This window comes from Aquila chrysaetos, chromosome 25, assembly GCF_900496995.4.
Source record: "Aquila chrysaetos chrysaetos chromosome 25, bAquChr1.4, whole genome shotgun sequence".
Lineage (NCBI taxonomy): Eukaryota > Metazoa > Chordata > Aves > Accipitriformes > Accipitridae > Aquila > Aquila chrysaetos.
In genome coordinates, this window is record NC_044028.1 from 3,904,095 (window position 1) to 3,929,529 (window position 25,435).

The 25,435-nt window shown below is 37.3% G+C and overlaps 1 protein-coding gene across 2 annotated transcripts in view; it reads right to left on the bottom strand.

Moving 5' to 3' along the window:
* The window catches only part of USP22 (ubiquitin specific peptidase 22), a 111,673-nt gene that overhangs the window by 45,055 nt on the left and 41,183 nt on the right, over window positions 1-25,435 (bottom strand). Inside the window, exons 3-5 of one of the 2 annotated variants that reach the window (XM_030001750.1) lie at window positions 12,710-12,823; window positions 12,117-12,161; window positions 7,197-7,298 (exon numbers count right to left, since the gene is read on the bottom strand). In XM_030001750.1, coding sequence (XP_029857610.1) covers window positions 7,197-7,298; window positions 12,117-12,161; window positions 12,710-12,823 — 261 coding nt within the window. The remainder of the gene's footprint in view (window positions 1-7,196; window positions 7,299-12,116; window positions 12,162-12,709; window positions 12,824-25,435) is intronic. The other variant, XM_030001751.1, reaches the window with a different exon arrangement.

Below are 25,435 nucleotides of genomic sequence, written 5' to 3' on the forward strand. Positions count from 1 at the left end.
CTGGAGATTAGAATTCCAGCTTTACAAACTTTGATGCTTATGTCAACATTTTTTCATCTGCAGTATTATATATTATTGCAGCTACACACATGCCTGTACATTGGTGTCTCTCTCTGCTCTTATTTCCCCACTAATAAAACATGCAAAACAAGCTTTACAGGGAAGGAAGAAAAAAGTCAAACCACTCACAATTTTTTACATATATTTTAAAGAATTCTAAAACCTGTATAAAAACCCTACTACTCCTCAGACAGCAAATATACCCAAAGGTTCTACTCAGCTTGCTATTCTGTTTTAAACCAAACTGCTCCCACATAAAGCAATGCAAATTAAAACCTTCAAGCAGACCCCTGAACCTAAAAATTTCCTCCAGAACACATTTAGCGCATCACTGCAAAAGCTGTTTCCAATGCCAGCCTACCACCAAGCTCAAGCTTCAATGTAACTGCTCCTCAAAATTGTTTTTGACATTTTGTTAATTTTTACTGGAAACAAAGCAAAGGCATGGGATTTATTCTGTACACAGATACTGCAAAAAAACAATCTCAAAAGTATCATATTTCTAAGAGCTGCTAAGAATACTCCTGATGTACAGAAGTTAGGTCTGGTGATTTCTTCAACAATCCATACACTCCTGCAAGAGGATCAACCAAAAAATACTGGGAAGCCTAACAAGGGCCAAAACTAGTCATGATTTCCTTGAATACATAATTTTATTTTCCAAGCTATCCCACTACTATTGCCTGATACTCCCTGGAGAAAAGACATTAACTGGTTTATACTTCAACTTGTTACAGCATTTTAACTTGAAAGCAGGACTAAATCCTTGGGGAAAAAAGTTCTTTGCAAAGAGATGCCTTATCCTTCTTTCATTAATCTTTACAAGCTGAAAAACATGCCCTGCAAGTTTCAACTATTGTTCAATCATCAAGCAAAAGATAGGCGTTAGGTTTTTTTTACATTAGTTACTTCTAAAGAGCTTTTTTTAACTCTTGGGGAGGGGGACTGTGTATAAAGGCTGAAAAGGAAGAGCCATAAACTTTGAGGTTATCCATATACACTACAGCAGGAACAGTAAATGGCATAAGCCAAAAAGGTAATTTCAATTTCAGCCTTACTACTGATTGATTTTAAAAAAAGAGGTAAGTTGATATATGCAAAGATAACCATCTGATTTTAGAATCTTAGAAGAAGGAATTCACATAATTATATAATAATTACTTAAAGAAACATTAAGCTAAATATGCAAAAATATAAGCCACATTATCCTGATGCCAGTTTCTCAAAGACTTTGTCGTCTTCACATGGGATCCTAAAAAGCCTAAAAAATCTGGTTGCTGTTTAAGATTGACTTCCTGGCTTACTCTAATGTCAAGCCTTACTAAGGTGACAACCCAAGAGTGGTTAATCTTTACTGGCTTTGCTGTAGACAAACGAAACTACAGCTCGGATGCAGTGTGGCTTGCTGTCAGCGAAAGGAAGTTCCCCCTTACTCCCTGCCACGCATCCCATTCCTGTGCCATGCTCTCCTCATGCCAGCTTTGCGCGCGTCAGAACCTTTGTCAAGCTGTTGAGTGCGGTAACACAGGAGAACATTGCTCTTGCAAAACCACCAACAACAAAAAGCACAATGTTTTCTGCCAGGTTAATGAACTGAACAGACTCCGCAACCAGCTTGACAGCATGAGAGTGAATGCCCAGGAGAGGGTGGGACCATGTGGCTGGAATTAAGGGGAAGCATACACAAGGGTGAAGAGAAAAAAAAGAATTGTCCCCTGACAGAAGAAAGCTGTCTTCCTCAGTTGTAGCATATGTCTTCACCCTTAGCAGGTATTAGAAGTATACTGCTAGTTCTTTTGCTTAAAGTGCAGCATCAACATGGAGGGAGGGGAGAATAAAGTCTTACTGCTTTCATCAGAAATGCTTTTTAGAATTTGGTTGTCTTAATGTTCATTAAAGAATATGTCCCTGCAAAATGATAACATGAAATGAAAACATAAACAGGACAACTCATTTACTGAAAGACAGGAGCTTATGTCCTTTCTGAAAGAGGGCCTAAAATTCAGTCAAATATTGAGATAGTAAGAGCAGGAAAAACCCCTCATTTGTCAGTGAAGCTAGCCTGTGATCAAATAAGCATTCTGAAGAAGTACTGTTAATTAGTAAACTCTTCAAATGTGAAGGTAAGGTGACTCACTTTTCTATAACAAAAGTTTCTATAACAGAAGTTTGCTCACTCCAAGCAGATAAACACTACAGGGACTTCAGTGATAATGTGGTTGTCCCTAAGCTTACCCACCAGCAATTAAATCATAGAGAACTCAATCAATAACTGCTGTGAAGATAAACCATACAAAGTGACATTACACCAGTGATGCAAATTCTTTCTGGCACTAGCTTTGGGAAACTAAGTGACATCCTCTCAGATGACGATCAATACACAAAAAGGCTACTGAAATATCAAATGTGGAATTTCTTTTTGAAATGTCTTTTGCAGAAGAAAGCTTTATATTTTATATTGCTAAAGAGGTAAACTTCAAAAGTCGAGCAAGACTTTCTGAAAGCAAGTCTCTACAAACCTCAGCAAGTAAATCACAGCTTATGTTTTAGAATTCTTAAAGGATTCATGCCCCTCTAATTTTAATTTAAATTCCCTGGCAGTTTTCAGAGAAAAGGGTTTTTTTATTTTTACTATCAGGTTTATTAATTTTAGACCTAGGAAAAACATTACACAACTCAGTCCAATAGTCAGAGCTCATGACAAGGTAAAAGAGGAACAGAAGGATCTCACAAAAAACCTTCCAAGTACTAACGTAGTCTTCAACACCTTCAAGTTACCGCTACTTCTACAGAAGCGGAAATGCTCCTGGTAGCTTGTCTAGAGAACCAGAAATATTTTCCAGGCCACTGTTCCTCTTCCCTTGCCACCTTTACATGGGAGCTCTGCTGCAATATTTATTCCGCTCATGCTGCTCTTTGTCACATCACACTGCTTAGCATTGCACAGCTGCAAAAACCACCTGCTACTCCCATGTAGCTATTGTTTTTGCCACCTCCCCCACACCTCATCATTCTTTCTGAAAAGGATTTGCTCAGTCTCCTATAAAGGCTATCCCCTATGCCTTTTTGCAACACTGCAAATGGGAATCCCAGGTGGCTCCTGCTAATTACCCATGTGCCTTGGGAGTCTAATTCTTCCTATTGTTAATATACCAATCTTTAGCCACAAAGTCACTTCATATGCTAATTGGAGACCAGCTGATCCCATGCTAATACTTCATGTACTCAGGAGAACTTATCTGCTGGGGGTACTAATGTTAGCAGAGCAAGATGAGCTTTGGAAAATAGTTCCCAAAAGATACTGTATCACTTTCACTTGTAGTCCAACCCAGTAATAAAAAATTTGATTGTGAACTTGGAGCTTGGTCAGTAACCTCACTTGCTGAGGGCAGCCTCTTCACAGACAAGAAGAGACTGAAAAAATTAGATTTTCCTTTTATGCTGCTAGAATCTAACTTAGTAGTTGTTAAGTCTTACCTAATTTTCCATATAAAAATTTTGGTGTTTACAGGATGTTCGAAACATCAGCTTCAGCCCAAAATCAAGAGCACGACTAAGAACAGAAATACTCTATGAATTGTCTAAGCCATGATTCCGTACTGCTGCTGAGAACAACATACAATAACTTAGGAAATTTCTACTTTCCACTCACCCTCTGCATTCCCCACAATAAGCCTGATCTAGTTCACCTGAAAACAACTGTGCCAGCACAATGAAAAAGGCAGCGTGCTATAGCATCTGGGGCACAACAAGGTCTGAGAATGTCTTGAGCTGATACTGCTAACGAAGAGCATATGTTTACGGTCTGAGTAGACTACGCTCTTCTTGAATGTCTTGAAATACAGAAACATTTCAAATCTGGTAGGACATCAGAATATGAGATGCCCCACATAAAATCCACACTATGCGAGGATTTTTCATCATGGCTTCTCGCACATAGACAGCTCAATGTTTCCACTTGGTTAACAGAGTGTTCCACATCACTTTGAAGATGCTTATGTGCCCACATTGGGAACAGCCTTTTGTTTATATCCCAAAAAGCAGGAATCAGCACAGTTTCTATAGCCTGTAGCCGTGCCCAGTGTGAGTTTTCATATGAAGAGCAATTTGCTCAATGGCAAAATAGTGATTCAAGCAAAGTTACCTACTCTATCTTCTTACTAGCTGGAAAAATATCTATGAGATGGAAATACAAACCATTTTAAGAGACCCAAGCAAAATTTATGGGTTTTTGTTAAGTTGGTTTTTTGTTGAGTTTTGGGGGGTTTTTTTAAGGATGTGAACAAGAAGTTCCTTCTTCAATGGGTTTCAAATTGTCGTGTAAGTGGAAACACAATTTCATTTCACTAAATCGAAAGCTAGGAGTTTTGCACAGTATTCCCTCTAATGAACTACCAGTTTAATCCTTCATTACATATTCATTTCATGACTGAGTATTCTTCAGATTTAATTTATGGTGCCAATGAAAGACACAAGGATCCTGCAGCTGTACAAAAGTTCAAACAGCTCAAAAAAGTAGCAGACACATCCAGCTGTTTGAGAAGCATCATGAGATTGCTATACAAGTGGAATAAAAAAATCCCTTTATGTACAAAGAAGGTTCTGCCACAGAATAAAACATTCACCTAAATGAGTGTCATGCAAATAATACAGATATAACAGGAAACTACAACAAAACATAATTTACCACCTAAGTGTGTTCTAGACATAAATAACATCAATTTTAATGTATTTTACTATTAGGGCTCAAAATCATATGCAAGCCCTTCACATAAAAGCATATCCTTTCAAGGCCATGCCTGTCCAGGTTTCAGAGTACTGTCCCACCTACTTTAGTTATAATACTGATACATTTGTCTTAAATGCTGAAACAGGCATCAGCACACTAACCAATTCAGAAGGTCATCGCAGAGCAGTTAAACATGCCATCTTCCAACTGACATCAGTATATCTCTGGAGGTAAGACAGAAAGCAGCAAACACCCCTGGCCTTCCTCTTAAAACAGCTTTGCAGAGAGCATTTTATACATAAAAGGCAGCTGGTTATGCTTTAACAGACTCTTTTGTAAACAGAGCTGATCAACAGATGTGCAATACTTATTACAGATGGTTATCAACATCAACTTCATTTTCAGAACCAGTAAAACTGGACATTACGCCTATTCTCTGAGTCATTTACCTACCTCAAGATAAAACTGGATTCACTAATATCTGCTATGGGATTGATAAAAACTTGATGTCAAAAGAATTAATTATTAGAAAGAGAGAGAAATGGGAATGTCCAGATAATTGCAGCATTTCAGTCTGCATATAGGCTCTTCACTGATCTGAAACTGCAAACAGACAAGTCAATGTGAGGAAAGTGAAGGGAAAAAGACTCTGAAGCAGATATATATTTAGCAGCAGGTTAGATGGAGAGAAAAGACTCAAGGACAATGGCAGGTCTTTTCTTCCTTCAGCTAAACCCCCAATGTATTTTTGTGAAAGAAAGCTAGTTTTTTCCTTTTAACTGTAGCCCAAAACTGCATTATGTCTCCTGGGTGCTTTGATTTTTTTCTCTTTCTAAATCTCGGCACATAGTCAGCTCCAGGGCTCAGTAGGAGAAATTATTAAAAGCATGCCTGCAGAAGTAAAGAGATCAGTCATTTCCCTTATCCCCTGTGTTTCACGAGAGCACCCCCGCCCATGCAGCGTTGTATGAGATTTCATGCAACCAGACATGTCCTTTTTAAACAGACTGAAAAATTTAAAATCCTTTAAGAGTAGGCATAGCATTCCTTCGAATTGGAAAGAGAAACACAGAAATGTGCTTCAATTCTTCAGAAAGGTCACACTCACCTTCAAAATTCTATCAAACTTTTTTTCCCCTGCGCAGTTCTATTATCTTAAGTAATTTGTAACCGTCTTTACAAAATCTACTAGAGTTTCATAAAACACAAAATCCCAGTGTGAACATGATGCAAGCAATCTTTGCCTCATTATTTTTTCCTAGGCTGCTTGAAGTTTCCAAAGTCCAGATGTTTTTCCAACTGTCTTTCCTGTTCCACTATTGCAAATGCATAGGTCCCTTCTTTAGAATTACCATTCTATATGCATTTTTAACTTACTACAACTTACTCTGTGCTTCTCAGTCCATTTTTCCAAATAAATATGCACATATTTTGGATTTAATATGACTTACTGTATTAGAAACATGATATTAGAAAGTTTTAGCAATTACGTTCAGTGTATTTTGACAAGAGCAACTGTGCTGAAAGTGTGATGCGTTCTCATAAAACAGTAAGTAGCTTAAAAATTAGGAAAAAAACCTTTTTAAACAGTTTCCTACTTGCAATGTCTATAGCTACATCTCCATCCTTGTACCTTCACCATTAAAATGTTACTGTGCATTTAACAGTACAGGAAAATGCCCAATAATCTTCATTAGAGCTTGTCAGGAAGCTGGTTTTAAGCCCCTACTCCCCCAATCTAAAGACAGCAGAAAACAATTGGAAAATGCTGTTCATTTCATCACCCTTACCCAAATACTCCTCAGCCATAAGTAGATATCCCCATGTTTCAGAGAGTTCTTTGCTCAAGACTACTGAAATCTAAACATTAAGCATTTGATATGCATTTCAAAACTGCTATTTGACACACACTGGAGAACAAATTACATCTTTTCAGAGTCAATATGAAATTGAAGACACCCCATTTAGAGTTTTGAACATGAAGCAGAAAGACATCACTGCGCTTATTCTATCTGCTAAAAACAGGTTTACCAACAGATTGCTATAGTTAAGGATACATCTCAACTACAGGATTTCCCTTCATACACCTGCACAGGATCTCTGATGAAGACTGACTTGACATAGTATCACTGATTTCTGCTAAAGTCTTTAATTGAACATTGTCAAAAAAAAGTTCTGTTTTGTAGCTGTTACACAGATGAATCATCATCAGTACCTGAACTGACAAAGCAGATATCCTTCTGCAGTGAGAAAAAGGTAGTGTAAAATAAATGTATTCTGTTATCCTAACAGTTACGGAAATCCACTACAATTACCTCACGGTAAAAATATTTATGGAAAAACAACACAGAATTTTGAACATACAAGTGGCTGAGAATCGCCTTCCGAAAGGATTTCTAGAACTTACCTATGGTGCAGTTTGTGGTTATTTTTCTCCGCTTGGGGTTGTGTCGTAGCAATTCTAACTCTCGTTTGGTTGGCTCCCATGTTGAATACTTCTCTCCAATGCCTAAGCAGACGAAAAGAAAGTTTCAGGAAGTTGTTTAGTAAAAGGATTAAAAACTCTGTTCAAGTAAAAACTTTCAACATGCTGCCCATTAAGTTAGGTTGAATCTATGTCCAACTACAAGAGACTGATTTCTTTTTACCCCCCCAATGCTGTTCAGAAAGATATCAACCAATCTTCAAAACAATAAGGACTAAAAGAAAAAAAGAAAAGCACTTCTTTACTTATAAAGAATACCTAGCCCAAATAAATTTGCCATTATTGAATTATAGTCCTCCTTTCAGTTAAAAAGAAATTCAGCACAAGAATAAATCCACTATTACTCAAAAATGCATTTCTTTGTGCTCAGAGGAGGTCAAATGACAAAACCACCATATGATTTTAGAAGATATAGGATAATCAAAATAAATCAAAACTGACCCAACTTAATGGACAGATACAGGTTTAATCTTTACAGATGAACAGCAGAATTTAGTAATTCAATATATTGAACAGTTACTACATGTCTTATGATATACCAATACAGAGTATGACCTCTCCTTATAACCACTGATGTAGGACTGGATATTAGCAAGTTCTAATACTTGAGATTCACTTTACTGACATATCTACATTACCTAAAAACACAATTAGTAGTAGGTTTAAACATAACCCTCTTCCCACCAACCAACCAAAACTCTCCAAATACTTAACTACCCTTTCTCATGAGCTGCAGCTAATATCTGTCAACCTTCTCTTTAAACATCAACACTGTATTTCCAATACATTTCTTTTGTTCAAAGGAAAGCACAGTAGAAATGAGTCAGGTAAGTCGTACAGAGAATAGACCTGAAGTAAGCACAGAGTTGCGTTCAGTGTAAATTCGATACAAGAAAAACACAACAGTGACAACTCATGTGCTGACCAGCTAAGTATTGCTGCAGCATTCTATGTAGCACAGAGAAATTACTATGCAAGGTCAATTATAGTGAGTCACGAAAGCATCTTGGCATTAAAAAATAAAGAATAATAAGATGACAAGCAATCTATTCTAAAACTGAGGATTAAAGTCAATTAAGAGTTATTTTTCACAGAATGCATGAGCAGAAACAGTGCTGTGCTACAGAAAATAAATTATAAATCATACATATGAAAAGAAGGAGAGTAGAAAATATAGCTAGAGGCTTACACATTCTGCATAATATACATTAAATTTTAATAGCTTTTTGATCTTCATTTTCAGAAATAGCTATGCTTGTCAGAAGCTACCCACCCAAAAATGTTCAATTCATAGTTACTACTGACCCTCCAGGTTCTAGTAATAAAAGGTCTCATTTTCAGATTCTAGTGGACTAGAAAAATCTTATTTACATAGATGCACCCATCTCTCACTTTGTTTGATTCAACAATAGATTATGCAAGAAGCATAAGAAAGAATACCAGAATCATATAGTCCCTTTCCTTTATCCAAGGTTCAGCATCAAGCTACACACCCAGGAAAACAGAAAAGGAAACTAATTACTGTGTAACAGATTGATGAGATAAAACAGCTGCAATGCTTTGGATACACTATACAGTACACATAGGCAAATGAATGAAGCAACTTTAGAGACGCACATATGGACAGTTCACATATGACAGAACATTGGCTTGGAAAAAGTTTTATATTACATGTCTTCAGCAACCCTTTTCATATTTGCAATACTCCCTTAGGAATTTATATAAATTGGTTTGTAAAAAAACTCAAAATAATTTTCAACACTGTACTAGTACCAGCTATTGCACTGGCCAGCTGTAAACTTAAACTCTTGCATTTGGGTTCACTGTAGTTTAAACATGGCCAAACACAGTTAGTATCATCTGACAACAGGATGAAGTCTTGTAATAAAAAAACAAAAAACTTGGATACGTTTAAATCCTGGTTTAAATCAAATATAACAAAATTCACACCTGGAAACACATGTGCGCTCAACTTTAGGCATGCAATAGTTCCATATATGTCAGCAGGACTATTCATATATATTTATATATATCTATATATAATTATATAGCTTAAATGCTTATAGAGGATGGAGACCAAAGCCTTTCACAAGAGCAGCTCTTCAAGTAAAGTTAAACATGACAGACTGGATTACTTTGCAGGACTCTGGGTGAATCAAATACTGTTCAATTAAAAAGAAATGAAACCAAACAGAAAACCATGTACAGTTAATGCCACAACAAACACAGAGCAAAACAGACAGAAAACTTTCTTACAGAAGCCTTTCATTAGATAGAGCACAATTTAAGTCAGAGACAGAAATTAAAAAGTGTTCTGTTCCAGCTATGTAATTTAACAAGAATATCGAGGTTTTATTACTCTTGAAAATTTGGAAAAAAGACTGAACCGTTTATTAGGAGTGGTTCGGCATTTTAAAAAAAAAAAAAAAAAATCACACACAAAGAAGGAAAAAGGTTTAATAAAAGGTTTAACAACACCCACAAACATGCCAAAAACTCCAAGATAAACTACCTTAAAGATCTGCAAAACATGCACAGGTTACGGTTTACAATTAAAGGAAAGTAGCGTTATAGGAGTGAAAATTCATCATTTTAAAAGTGATGCTATAAAATAGCCAGAGAGTCAAGTCACCATGTGAAATCTCCATCCAAGAATTAATTTTATTAGGTCAAATACACAAATTGTAATTTTTCAGAGACTTTATCAGGGACCTATGGATGAGTGAAGGAAAAGGCGATGAAGGCTCTAATTTATAAAAGTCAGAATTTTGCAAGTAATCATTAATATAGATTGTTTAGTTTGCTATACTCAGCAAATCCCCTCTTCCCCTCCCCCAAATCCAAATATTAATTAGAATGAAGGGCTCCACGTATTCTCACCTCCCTCATTATTAAAGAATATTCAATAGCAGAGAAAAAAAATGGTAGAGTTGCAACTTGTTCAGAGTTATATCATATAACCCTGAACTACAGCTGGACATGGGAACTCATCACACTAAGAGTTAATATTACAGGAGTATGAAATGAATCTCATGATATTTGGGGTTTTTCTTAAAGTTTTTTCTCCAGGCATCATGTTGTTATGTGAGCATGTATTAAAGTATATACTAATAGCCTTCAAGCACTGTGGATAGAAATTTGAAAATATACAACATTCACACTTCAATTTTTAAGCCAATCTCACTTTTTGCAGACTGGATTCACTGAAGTTCTTTAAGCTGGCAACACTATCTGAGGCAAACTAACTGTGGTAGAAACATAAACCCAAGACACTGAGTTTGGGGTTTGTACTAATATTGACATTCAGCTTAGAGGAAGAAGGGTTTCCTCCCCCTTTATATTTTAAAAATCTTTCAGATAACATGAGTCACTATGGGAAGGAGGGGATGGATTGAAGCAATGGAGAAAGAAGGGGAAAAGGCCATAGTTCTCCCTTACTTCTCTCATGTATCTCCCTTTCTCATTCCTTAGATAAATTTGTGGGGAAATACACATGGTTTCATGATAAAAAGCCATAAAACAAAAGACCCTATGCCACGACTTTAAAGAAAAAATGTCTATACTGTGTACTCCAGTAATTTAAAGTGTATTGTTGTCTATTCCTTCATTTTATATCTTCATTGGTCATTACAGATTTGTTCTCCAGGGAAAGAAGATGCAATGTGCATATTCATATAAATATGCATTCATATATATATTTAATATGCTATTCATTAGTCAATTAACCAGTACAGAGAACGTTTTCTGCCTGGCAGTTCCTCTTGGTGATTCTTCCCTTCACCGCAGAACTCTGCGGTCCAGATGACAAGATAAACCATCTTGTAGCTGTAATTACCCTAGAATATAAGCCATAGCAGCCTGATGTCCACTGGAGGACAAACTGGCTGCATCTCAGTCCAGAAGGCACAAACATATCATTTGCTAAGGACAACATAATTAAGAAATTGCTCTTCAAATTTACATATTCAAAAGTAAGGAACTGGGGGGCCTTTCTCTTCCGTAGCATCACGACGAAGTGTTATGTTGCTGTAGTTGATTAATTTGGTGCCCCCAACAACACAGTTTAGAAGTGTTTGAAGGGGTTTTCAGAAGAGGTGCATTGCCTAAATGAAAGGTTTAAAAACATGTTTCTGTTGTGTCTTGCTTTGAAAACCAGTGCTTTGTGCTAAAGCATTTTAAGCTATATTTTCTTGTTCTAGAACTCACTGACAATCTCACTATCCTCCTTTCCTCTGACTCAACTCCTTCAAAATGGGGAATAAGCAGAAAGTAGAATGGGATCTGTAGTAGGAACTAAGTAAACGCAGCTATACTTTTGATATGCCGTCAGAAAAGCTCTAGTTAATACGATGTTAGCTGCTATTTTTAAAATTGGAAATGAGGTTAAGAATGGTTTGAAGTCATATCAGCCCTGACTAAGGCTGTCACATTGAAACAGGATGCCATGGATTCAGTAAGAGACATTACCAGACAGAAGTCATCTGTCTTCCAATACAGACTTTCCCACTTTAAGAAAACATACCCCCTAGAGGCCACTGGAAATGGAAGATGACAAGCATTTATAAATGATGCTTAAAAACTACTCAGTTTAAGATAAATGCTACTTCCTTTCCTTTCCAAATAAAAGGAGAAAAGGTTTGTTTTGGAGTAGTTCTATCAAGGAAAGGGCATATGAAATCAAGTCTGCTATAATTATTCAATCATTGGAACATATCCAAACAAGAGGAAAACAATTTGCACGATAAAACTGGCATTCTTAACTGTGATTCATGTCTAAAATGGCAGGATAATCAGCAAAGGGACGCTTGTTAGTGAAGTGCGTCGCCAGCCCACGCCTCTTACCTGTCATTGTACACTGGTAGTGAGAAACCACTGTTGGGGTGAAGGCTAAAAAAGAAAAAATTAGGGAAAGCAAACTGAATAAAACAAATGTGTGTACATATATTTGTGTGTAAATATTTCTACATAGATACTGTGCGTGTACCATGAAAGCACAGGTGTGTAAGTAAGCTGGCACGTTCTATTAAAAAAAAAAAAAAAAAAAAAAAAATCACACACAAGGGTGGCATTTCATGTGAGGGGAATAGATTTATTACCTATATCACGTAAATAAGCCTAAAGGAGCAGACTGTTAAATTTTCTACCTAATACAGATCTGACTGATATTATGCAAGATTTGCAGGGTTAATGTTAGATTATTTTTTTTTTGTAATTAAAAATAAAATATTTTTGCTACAATTAGGTGCGGCGCACATGTTAAACTAACAGTCTAACTCCTGGAAGGTAATAGCTAGCTAGACATCTCTTTCTCCCATGGCCTGCACTACTATCTCTAAAGAGCTTTTTCTTCCCCTTACTGGTTTTTGCCATTGACAAATGGGAGGGACAGGTATGATTAAAAACAGAAACAAGAAATTCAGGCAGGAAAACCAAACCTTGTAATTTCCAAGCTTTTCGTTGTTCTTCTTTGGCAATTTGTTCCATGTCTTTGTCGTATATGTAATCTTGACACATAAAGCAGTATATACCCCCATACAAAAGGTCTATGGCTGCAAAACAGAAGGGAAGTTGGGGAGGAGGAAAAAAGACGTGAGTTCATAAACTAGAAGACATTTTAAAGCAGGCTTCCAAGTCAGGCACTCTTTCTTCTCAGCAGTCCACAAAAAGTAAAATCTGTACCTTATAATCTGGAGGGGGAAAAAAAAAAAAGGAAAAAGAGACATTTTTCCAGTTACAGTATGAGTTCTTCAATTGCTTCTGGCACAGCAAGAAAACTGTGCAAGACAACAAAGCATTAACTGCCTTAAAGTTGTTTGTAATTCACAATATACTTTTCAAAGACATAAGTAACCAAAAGGCATAATTACAGTGACTGACTACAATACATGCAGAACTAGTACTGTAAGATTTGATATGTAAGTTTGAATTGTCTTTTTCTAAGACTTCAATAATTTCTATTCAAAGCCATTAAAATAATTACAAAGCACCTACTTAAAATCCAAATGAAAGATCAAACAGAAGACAGCACTGAAAACTCAAAGATACTTGTCCAGGGGAATGGTTTTCTGGAGTATTTTATTCCACAGGTTACATGTGTCTCAATTTCTCGTTTCACACGCCCTTTCAGAATAGACATATGAACACTGACCAATGTTAAAAATATTTTTCTTACACAATTGTAAACAAAAGAAAGCCAAGAAATGAAATAAAACTAACTGGGAAATGACATTTTGCTTCAACATATACCAAGGAAGAAGGAAGTGCAAACTAATCATAGCAAATTGCTCATTTTCACTACAAAGATATGGAAAAAAGCCACAGTCAAAGTTAAAAAAAAAAAAAAAAAAAAAAAATTCAGCAGGCACTAACAAATTCTTAGCCAGCTGCTAAACTACAATCTGCATCCAGCAGACAGCTGAGAAACACATCACCATTCTCCCTCAAGAGTATATCCTCCATTTATTTTATTTCCAAATTCCATTTTTTTCCAGATAAATAGCACTATTAAAATAATCTCACTACAGTGGAAACTTGTTTTAAACAAAGGAAATCATTACCACATTAGGTGGCCTGCGAGAAACAGCACTGAATTACTCTGAAGTCATAAATAAGCCAAACCGCACGCCACACAGCAGGAATTCTGCTGTCAGTCTCATCAGGCAAACAAAGTCAAGTCTTCGTCCTCCCCTGTTAGTGAGCCAGTGCTCATGGTAAAGTTTCTAGGTAAGGTTGGTAAGCTTGGTAAGGTTTCTTTCTAACCACACCTCATCCACCCTTCACAGCTTCTACCCCTCTCACAACCTGCCATCCCTCTCCTTTAGTCCTCTGCGCCCTTTTTTTCCTCCTTCTTCTCTTTCAAAATCACTTTGTCAATGATTATGTCAAATTGTTTGTTACTTTTCCTATTATATAATAATGGGAACAATTACTTTAAACAAGTTTGCATAATGTCTCTTGGCTGTCATCTTGCTTTTGTGCTTCACACTTTTGTTTTGCTTATTTGGACCACAGTCAGTTTGTGGAAGACGATAAGGATGGCTTGCATCACCTTGCGTAATGTCCAAACGCCAGAATTTTCACCCTGGTGCCCAGTGGACTTAATAAACTCCTTTAGCAGAGTATCACAAAAGGGGATAAGAATCTTAGCTGTGGTGGAGATCAGAAACAAAACACTACACAATTGTGGGGTGGGGGGAAATCACAAGCTACAGAGTATTAGAGTACATGCTATTTACTCCATTACCTATTGTACTACCAGTTACGCACAGTTTTCAACAAAGAATTGTTGAAAATCTAAAGGTACTGGTCTCAAAAGACAAAATCAAATATTGTTCTCCATATATTTTTTTAAAAGATCACACAAGCAGCCCCCCTCCCTGCCAAACAATAGAACAGGGCTGGCAGAATATTAAATAAATAGGACTCTCTGTGAGCACTAATACTTCCAATCTACCATCAGAATGGGTAGGCCTATGTTGTGCTCAGAGGATTCCTTACTTTTCTCAGCTTTCTGTATTTACATGCATGAGTGATGAAGTACAGCCGTCAAGATCAAAACCAGCAAGAGACCACCTTACACAAACCACTTGCTCAGAGCAGAATGAATTTCTGGTGTAAAGAATCAAAAAGTTTAACGGAAACACTGGTGGAGTAAAAGCCGTAATTGTCCAGCGCCTGATTAAGGACTCTTGAGAAAATGTCCTCTCTCCAGCATACTTATGTGAACAATACAGTTGTATATATGCCAACACTTTCAATGTCATTAAAAAGACTGCAATAGGTTTTGGACAAATTACCTCAAGCACCAGTGACAAGGCAGCCATACAGGCCTGGTTACAGCACAAAGGAAGGGCAGGAGTTTCTCATGAAAGCCAAAACACAGCTGCTCAGTTTCAATATCCTAGGAAAAGAGTCTACTAGTAAAGTTCGTAAGTTAATTGTTTCAAATTAGTATAATTCAGATTTTTCCCTTGAAGTATACTTTATTATTCTGGCCATCTTGGGGTGAAAAAAGAATGTTTTCTTTAGGGCTAAGTGCAAAATATCCACCACCAAGTCACTCTGGTGGGCCACTATGCCCACAGAGCTGGTCCGCAGGGCCTGGCAGGCGCCGGCCAAAGGGTCCCCAACGGAGAAATCATTGAAGAGACTGTCTTACTGACAGAAATTCTTCCAAAGCAAGCAATTTGTTAGCACTAACAGAAGTTACACTACACTGAATGGACAAAGTTCATTAAAAACTTTCTCCCTCAAAGGATTTGGTGGGTGGGGCAACACAAATTTAACCTCATTGTTCACAACAGGCTAAAACTTTTTTTTTTTTTTTTAAACTAAATTGCGGTGAAGCTCTACCCAAACTGAAACACCTGACCAGAAAATTAAAAAAAAAAAACCACTGTGACAGTAAGGTATGAGAGTGCACGTGTAACAAATTTCATCATTTGCATTAGTATTTAGCATCACAAAACTAACAGAAACGGGCCTCAAATTCATAAAAAGTTTGGGAACTACTAACCTAGAAACAATGCCTAGATGTTTCAGATTAATCCACTGCCAACTCTGCCTTGTTGCCCCACATTCCTCACGATGAACGTCTCTTTTAGGAGGCTCCTCCAGAATGGCTGCTGCTCCTACCTTCCAGTATCTGCTTTTCCTAACACTACTTCTACAGCTCTCAGGTGGTGGCAGGGTGATGAAATCAGAGTACTTTAAATTAGTTTTATCTTAATACACATACAGAATTGATTACACTGGAAAAATAAAATATACATTCAGTAGAAATATACTTTTTGCTGTCATAGGGAAGAACCAGAAGAAATTTATAAGAATCATAATGTCATTTTATTAAATTTGATTAATCTAATTTCCTGTTTCAGGAATTCAAAATACCTACTTGTGGATCACAGGCAAAGTAATTTAAGAATGAAAAGGCCTCTTGGAATGTAACATTTTTCTTTGCTTTTATACCTGCTATGCTGACAACAGGCTAGTCTTACTTAGAAGTCAGATCTCCTCGTACCTCTTCATATACAAAATTCTAAGCAGCTGCAACACAAGAGAGAAATATCAAAACATACCTCATTTTTCTTTTAAAAATAAAGCTATCAGCCTGGAGAAAAAATGAGGCATCACAGAAGATCACGCAGGAATGAACGACTTTATCTACTGGTGCAAGTGACAATAAGTTTCGAAAGACAACAGCTCAGGGGTGAAAGTTTAAATTTAGGCAGCAAAAGGTATTCAAACTCTCCATCTGGGAGCCAAGTAAAGTGTTTTGTTTAAGCCCGAGTGCTTTACTTTGCCAAATATATCCACTGACATCCTTGCGAAAATGTTAAGAGACCTGCGATGATGGGAACATAACAACATGTAAAAAAGCAGGGAAACGTGCCACATCCAGAGTACGCGTGTGCGCGCGCGCACGTCTCATCCAGTTAAGAAACTTGTATGTTCAGTTTTTGAAAGACCCAGGTGAAGAGAATTAATGTTGCTCAGTTGAAAATGGGATACTTCAGCATAATATACAACAGACTTCCATCAGATATGACATATCTGTGAATCATGTTTTGGTATCATCTTCCTTGGAGCACTGGTTGCATTCAAGTAGAACAAAACATACAGCAACTCAGAACTGCAGTCAATTTTTACCTGTATTGAAATTAATTCCACTGTGAATTTCTGTGACTCAATCTTGGCATGTTATCAACCTGAAATCAACACACACTCATATTCTATGCAAGTCACCTACATTTTTGTTCAACTTCTGTAACAATGAAGACTAAATCAGTAATTCTTTTAGACAGTATTCTAAGTCAACATCCTAAGATAATTCATATGCCCTAATTTCTCACCTTAAGTGTTAATCATTAAACCAGTTTCAGATAATAGTCTCAAGTCCACAAGAAGTGATTTGCTAAACTTCAGACAGCTCTCCACTTTTTCTTGTATCTGATATATTAGCACAAAACAAGTATCTGATTGCCTTCCTCCTGTTTTCCTGGCACCTGGAACCCACATCACAGGTCAGAATTCCTAAACTGAGAAGATATTATGGTATCCTGATATGAGTAAGAAAATCTTACTAATCTCAGTAAGAAACAAAATTAAATCCCAAACCCCACCACCCCCAAACCCCAAAAAAACAGAACACAAAAAACACACAAAACAAAACAAAGAGGCCAAAACACACTAGCAGACTCATCTGATGCATCAACTTACATATTTGAGTTTTTGCCAGGAACTAGCGAGCAGACATATCAAAGGCTATTCATTCTTTTCCCTTATCTTCTCAGTCTCTATCGAGGTGATCACAGCCTTATCAACTCTCCTAGTCACAGATATATATTAACAACAACAACAAAAAAAGCTAGTCCTGCTAAATCTAGCTTCCACTGCAACCATTGAGAATTGCAGGTACTTACTTTTGGGGGCAGGGGAGGGGCCGGGGAGAAGACCAAAACCAAACCTGCCCCAAACTTCCTTTTGTTGCCAAAAATGCATCATGAGATACCCAATCTTTTAATATACATTAAAATGATGGCCACACTTAAGCATTATTCTTCCCTCTCACATTCAATATTTAACAGAAAGGGTATTCTCTTCTCCTAATATATGAGATAAAGCCATTCTACTCAAGTACTACTTTTTCTTTTTTTAAACCAGCAGCCAACAGGTAAGAAGTGTTTTTGTGGGTTGTGCTCTAAAGTCTCCAAGATGCCTACTGGCCCCATACAGATCTAGAATTTTAATGTTTAAAGAGACTGATTTGCCTGCAATCCAAACATGGCAAGGACCCAGTACTACCCTGCAAACCACTTAAATAAAACTAGAAAGCCAAATGGCCAGCCTCTGTGCTGTACACTTGCCTCTGTGATGGTTTAGAGTATCATCCCACATCAGCAGGCAAATTCAAGCCAGGGCAGGTAAGATGAAGGAAAAATATCCTAGTATCCCTATGGAATCTACATACCAAAAATGTTTTTAACTGTTAATTTAGAGGAACCATGGTCTGGCAAACATTTTATGTTAATTTATTATGAGCAGAATATTAACTCCAGCTCCTTGACCTCATTCAGAAATCCATGTATCACACACACACTATTAAATATGTGTGCACACACCTAGTATACTACAGAGGAGTCCGTAGCATGCCTATACTTAAGTTGCCCTGCAATTTCTATTATAAAATATATTTTGCCTTTTGTCAGTCTTCTCCCTGCCCTTCTCTGACCCTACAACCTTCAACAGTTCCCCTGTTTGCAGCAAACCTGAAAAGAATGAAATCTTCCTGCCTACAGCACCTTTTCTTGATCCCACAAAATATTATTCAGGTTTAAAGGAGAGAAATTGTTAAACACTCCCTACTTAATCTTGCTGGGTTTTTTTCAGAGATTTGGGGGCAGAACCCCCAAATCACAGCCACCAAATCTTGTGCTGCTCCATATGATATGATGCAAACTGCTTACACGCATCTGCATATTCTCATTTGATCAATGGAAACTTACCTCAAAACACTATTTTCAATAAAAGCAGTAGTAAGATCCAGAACAGCACAGAAGTTAGTAGTTGGGTCTGAGGCAAGCAGATGCATGCAGAGCTGGCAATATGCAGGCAAATAATCAAGAGATGGGCTTTCCGAGGGTTAAGGATATTCCAGCTGTACAGAGAACTCTTCAGGAGTCATTTCTGATAGTAAGAGGAGCTTTTGAGAGATGGCTTACAGAAGCTCCTAACTACCTGCACTCACCAGAGCAGCTCCTAGCAGAAGAAAATTGCAATGAACAAATGCCTGCTGCCTTCTTACGAGTTCAGTTTGTCTCAAAGTTTGAGCTAAACTAAAGGAATGCCATGCTGGAATGCGCATCACATAAGCAAATGAAAATTTGCCTGCAATACTTTGCACAATACTTCCTAGAATAGCATATTTTTTAACGGCTATGAGGAATATTGGAGGTTCAAAGCCATACCCTATGGCTGACCTGTATATCCAAAATGCTTTCCTTCTCCTCTGCTTCCAATCAACGATATTCTGGTTGATATCACAAGGATATTATTACATTGAAGTAGAAAGAGTTTGTACATTCTACTATCAAATTTCATCTCACTTTTATTACTGTAGTCAATGAGGTTATTTAATTCTTATCACAGGACTACCTAGCCCTCCTCAGTGTAAGCAATACCTCTGAATTTTGTGACCCTCATGAATTTCATACACAAATGTAATTCCTTCTCTTCAATTACTAGAAAACAGCAGTAAACCAGGACTGGTTCTGTTAGTAAAGTCCGTGTGTCCTACACACTCTGCTTTCAGTTTATTCATCATCAGTCTCTCTTTATCCTGCCTCATATACACTACAATTCTTATATTAATCCCTGTCACTTCTACCTCAAGTAACAATTTCCATGGGGTTAAAATGTCACATTCTTCACTTGATCTACACAAATTAGGTCCAGCGTATTTCCTTTTTCTAAGAAAATCAGTTATGTTATCAAAAAGACATATTAGTCCAACACAATCTATCTCTGACTGAACTATAAAACACTGCATGCTGTTTTCCATTTGCCTTCATCTCCTTAACAGACTTTTCTCCACACCATCACCAAGCAAAACATCACAAGTCAAATCAAGAGGCTGGTAAAATCCCCAGATGACCTTTTCTACCCCTTTCTGAGTCTAGATGCAAAAGGAAAAACCAAACTGGTACTCTAGCACTGCCATACACTGTGCTGGGAACTGCTTTAATTGCCTCTTCCACACAGAGTGTAATGAAAGTCTCAGCTGTTGTCCTGGTTTCAGCTGTTTACAAAAGAACTCAACTCTACTGCCATCATGCAGAATTAACACTATGGTCAATACCTTCCAACTCAAAAGAAAATTAAACAACTTTTACTGTCATTCCTTTACATCTGTTCTTTTTCGACATATTAAATTTCAGACAGGTATGCGTTAACAGCAGTAACCAGATTTTTTCCTTTGACCAACATCAAGTATAGAAACCAGCTTTTTGTCATGTTTCCCCTGAAGCAGGTGAAAAAAATTAGTTATTTATTCTCTAGGGGAAGTAGAAGCTTTTTGAATTCTACCAAAAAATCCTCAACTTAATCTATGAGCGTGATTATGCTCACCCACCCAGTTCCTCTCACCACAAATGTATTGGACTGAACCTTACATCAGCATATACGTAGAAAAAAACAGTTCCTCAACAAACAGTTTGTGATCTAATAAATAATGAATGTACTCTACAGGACTAATTCTGAAATGAACTGTTTGCCAGCCTCCTTAGACATTGAATGCTACTTCAGCCTTCCAACTCTTTCTTGTTTAGTCCCTTAACCACTGAACCTCAAGCCTGCTATTTCACCTATCTCTATTCTTTTAACTCCAGAACAGAGCCTTACAGTAGACCAAAACTTCAACCAAAAACTGCATTATGTGCTGTTTCAGAGATAGTATTCATGTGTTAAGAGTGCACCTCTAACAGATAGGAGCAACTCATGGAAATGCATGAGTTGGCTCCTTACCAAGTTTAAATATGTCTACACAGAGCTTTGATACCATAATTGAACTAATCTAACTCAGAATTGTTATCGGTAACAGACTTTCTCATACCAGTGATTTTTTTCGTGTCTGTGCGCGTGCGTCTGCGTAGCATGCGGGGGAAATCTCCCAAGCAAGGTTGCACAAATACTCCACTCTCAAAATCATCTATTTTGTCTTCTCATATGCTATCCCACCGAAAATTTTTTAATCATTACATAACAGAAGCAGAAAATATTCATTCAGAGAGAATATTAAAACTTCATTTGGTGTCTGCCTAGGATTTTTCAGTCCCAACTGGGAAACTGATAAAAGAATCACTGCTACGGTTTCAAGATGAACTCTCTCTATAGCACCAACCTCTCTTCTCTTTTAGAGCTTCTGTTCATGGTCACCCTCCTGTTCCTGCTAGTCTGGGACTAAGTTACTGTGTACTTTCCTTCACTGAGCAACTGTAGAAGAGTTAAGGAAGGGACCATCAGTTTTTACAAGGATAGAAACCACCAGCAGATTCCCCAGGTGCTGGAACACAATTTGGAAGGATTATATAGGAGGATGCTGAAGTATGCTGATGGCACACATTCATTTAGAATAATCAAATCTGACACTTGCAAAAAGCTCCAGAAGGATTTCAAGATACTTAGCAAATAGGCAATATGACCAAGAGTGAAACTCTAATCACTACCAATAAGGTAGCAGACAAATAATAATTGCCACTCAGGAAAGAAGTTTTGGAGTCACTGAGTAGAACTCCCAAGTAACATCAGCTCAGTGTTGAGCAGCATATTAAGAAACACAAAATAGAAGTCATGGAAGTATTAACTAAGAATACAAGTCAATAGTATAGTAAACTGTATTAATTCAAAGAGTTGTCACCACAGATGGATACATTAGAACTAAAAAAAAAAAAGGTATGATGAGAATTTTGAGAATCATATAACAGTTTCAGTAAGGAAAGCTGAAAATAGTTTGGGATCCTACAGGTTGGGAAAAGGAAACATCTGACACTATCAAAAAGATCAAAAATCCCAGAAGATATCAATAAGGACTTTTTACTCACCATTTCTCACACAGAGCAAAGTTACAAGATCCATTATAAAGCAAACCAGAAAAAACACATGTGTTTTTCCACAGGGCTCAGAAAAACCGTGGAACTCACTGCCTTTGCATGTTATGGGTGCCAAAAAGGAACCAGGCTTTAACACTGGACAGGCTACTGGCAGCTGCTGGAACAAAAGCACCTAGAAGCAGTCTCCTGTTCAGAAAGTTTTTGAAAAGCTAAGTAGTAGAAAAAGGGAAAAAATGCTTAATAATTATACTGCTGCTTATTCTCTAAGCTACCTCTGTTGACCACTACCGGGTAGAAGGCTGGATATTTATGACACAGCTTCAGCCAGTACAACCACTTCAAAGAACCAAAACATGTTTTATGAAATTGGGAGAAGATGAAAAAAGGAAAAATTAAGGATTCTATATTACTAAAAGTGCAACAGCAGAAACTATCTCCTGAAGTAACAATGTCCACAGACTAAGATATCACTTTGCTTAGGCTGCTGGATTTCAGATCGGTAGCATCTATAATCAGATGTCTATCACAGTGACTTTGATTAAGTACCTTACAATTCCCAAGGAGGATATGGACAGACAGCCCTGCCTTATATGCTCCTGACAACTCCTTTGCATACTACGTATTTTGACACAGACCATCTCTGAGCAGTCCTAGGACATACCCATGGGTGATTATAACTGGTACCATTTTCATGTATTTGGAGGGGTATGAGGGATGCCTACACAGTAAGAAAACAGCACTGAAGCAGAACATGAAAAGGCTAGTTTGAATAGTCCCAAGTCTTCAAAGTTCTGGAAAGGTCAGTCTTATCTACCTCTTTCTAAAGGCTTTCACACCTGTATAAAAATTTTACATTGCATTAACAATTCCCAACCCAGTGGAAATACCAGCCTATCATGGTGACCAACTGTAACAGAGACTGTGCAATGCAGACATTAAAAAAGAAGTTCATATAGCTGGATCTTACTTCACCTACCTGTCACCCACATCCACAACTCAAGGCATATATTAAAATAAGTACAGTATTATTAATATACACTGAATAGGCAAGCAGATGCAAGAGTACAGGTATCACTATAAGGTCAGAGTGTGAGTGTCTTAATTTATATTGCCCAGGGAAGTAGAGATAACAAGGGATGTATTTTAAGAACACTCTGGACTATGATCCTGAAGCCTCCTGAAACATACAGCAGTTAGCTGCAAAAACATCACTTCCAGTGCTCAGACAGCTGTTACAGCTGAAATCTATGCTATTTCTTAGAACTGTGATTAAGTGTGCAGTTCCTGCTAGTCTCCATGGAGACTGATGTTGGCTCAGCAAAAAGTCACCAAGTGTTTTAAAATAATTCCTGTTCGTTTTGAAATTTCAAAGCACTTAACTTGTTTTTGCCTATCAGATGTTATTTCCCCAACGAAAACTGCAGCAGTAAAAGCAACCAAAAGCACTAGCAAAACTACAAAAATATTTTTACAGCTCATTTCACATGCAGCTGAAAATTAAATACCAAAACATACACAGAAAAAAAAAGGAATCTTCAAAACTAGAAATCAAACCGTCAGTTGTACAATCTTCACATTATGTGTATTTGTGCACCGAGTACATTATATTTAGCTGCAAAATAATCCTTTTGGGGATGATACAATACTGTATTCTGTACTTCGGCTTGTATAATTCAGTCTTGGCCTTTTTATCTAAAGGCTATTCCTTTTGGGAAGTACCTTATCTGACACATTCTTAATTGTCTAGTACCACGACAATAACTACAACAGTCTTTAAGCAAGAGTGCATCTTCAAAGAACCTCCCTCCTCTGTCCAGTTTTGTTTTTCCTTTAAGGAAACAGAAGCTATTTCACTACAGCAGACAACAACAAATTCTACCTTGTACAAAAATTAACTTGAATTTAGGCTTCCCAAATACATAGGTAACAGCAGCTCACAACATGTGCAATTATAAAGCTCTTTTAAAAGGTTCTCCATAAATATGGTAAGTTTAAAGGTAAAAATATTACAGTGTTTCCACAGTATCCACAGATAAACAGGCAAATACTGTCTATGGTCTCAATTTAGCACTTTATTTTTTTAAACCAGAAACCTGGCCATAAACTTATATTGGCACAGAAGGGGTTTTTTAATACATATATACACTTTACCAGAAATCCTTACAAAGAGTTTACCTAGAGTAATCTGTACTTCTGCATTGGTAAAGATTCCCAAGTAATTTCACCTTATGAATTGACTTCAAAAGCTCTTTGAGATTACACCCCGCAAAAAGCAATAAAAAATTGTCGTATAGGGTTGGTTTGTTTTTTTCTCAATTTTCAAAGAACAGTTGAGGCTGGCAGGGAGCCCGGAGGTCACCTTGTCCAACCCTCCTGCTCAAGCAGGGCCATCTAGAGCAGGTTGCCCAGGACCATGCCCAGACAGCTTTTGAATATATGCAAGGACAGACACTCCACAACCTCTCGGGGCAACGTGTTCCAGTCCTTGGTCACCCTCACAGTAAAAATGTGTTCCCTGATGATCAGACGGAACCTCCTGTGTTTCATTTTGTGCTCACTGCCTCTTCTACAGTCACTGGACACCACTGAAAAAAGCCTAGCTCCACCTTTTTTAGCCCTTCTTTCAGATATTTGTACACACTGATGAGATAGATCCCCCTGAGCCATCTCTCCTGTAAGCTAAACAGTCGCAGTGCTCTCAGTCCTTCCTCATAAGGGGTGTTCCAGTACCTCCACCATCTTTGTGGCACTTTGCTACCCCAGTAGCTCCAGGGTAGCCCGGAACTGGACACAGGATACCAGATGTGGCCTTATCAGTGCTTACCAATTTCAGATGTCTTCTCATACTAGTACAATTCCAAAATGTTCTAAACTACAAGCAATAAGTAATTTAAAACAAAACTGAATGCTCTTGGTTTTGAACATGTCAGCACCAAAGCTGACAGAATAGAAGAACTTGTTGGCATTTTACCAACATTTTTGAGGCAGTTGAGGGAAAGGTACTCCATATCAATTAAACCGTTTTCTTATTACTTAGGTTATTGACCCCACTGGAAACGAGAAGCCAAGCCAGGAAAAAAAAAAACAAAACCCAAAACCCAAACCTTTAACTTTTAAACTTTTAACCCCAGAAGTTTAAATAATTCTGATTGTTATTTGATTAGTTGTCTTTCCGATAGGAATGATGTTTTTTTTCCTTAACAAGGACAAAGAAAGTGAATGTGACCTCCTGAAAAAAAGTTCATTGAAATAAATGCTCTCGTTCAAGGCACTAAACCCACCATTTTTCACACTTAGTAAAAAAAAAAAAAAAACAACTGTCTACACACATTTTTATTATTTTTCCCTATATATGACATTAATTCATAAATACTAAGATACTAAACAGTAATAATTCAAATTTTAAGGTGTGAACAAAAACTTATCTGTGATGCAGTGGAAGCTTAAGCACCAAGTTTAAAATAATGCCACTAAACTAACCCAAAGCACAAATAAAATTGATCTCCCTGCCTAATGAGGTAGCTATAAGAATATATCACCTTACTGGCCTGGAAC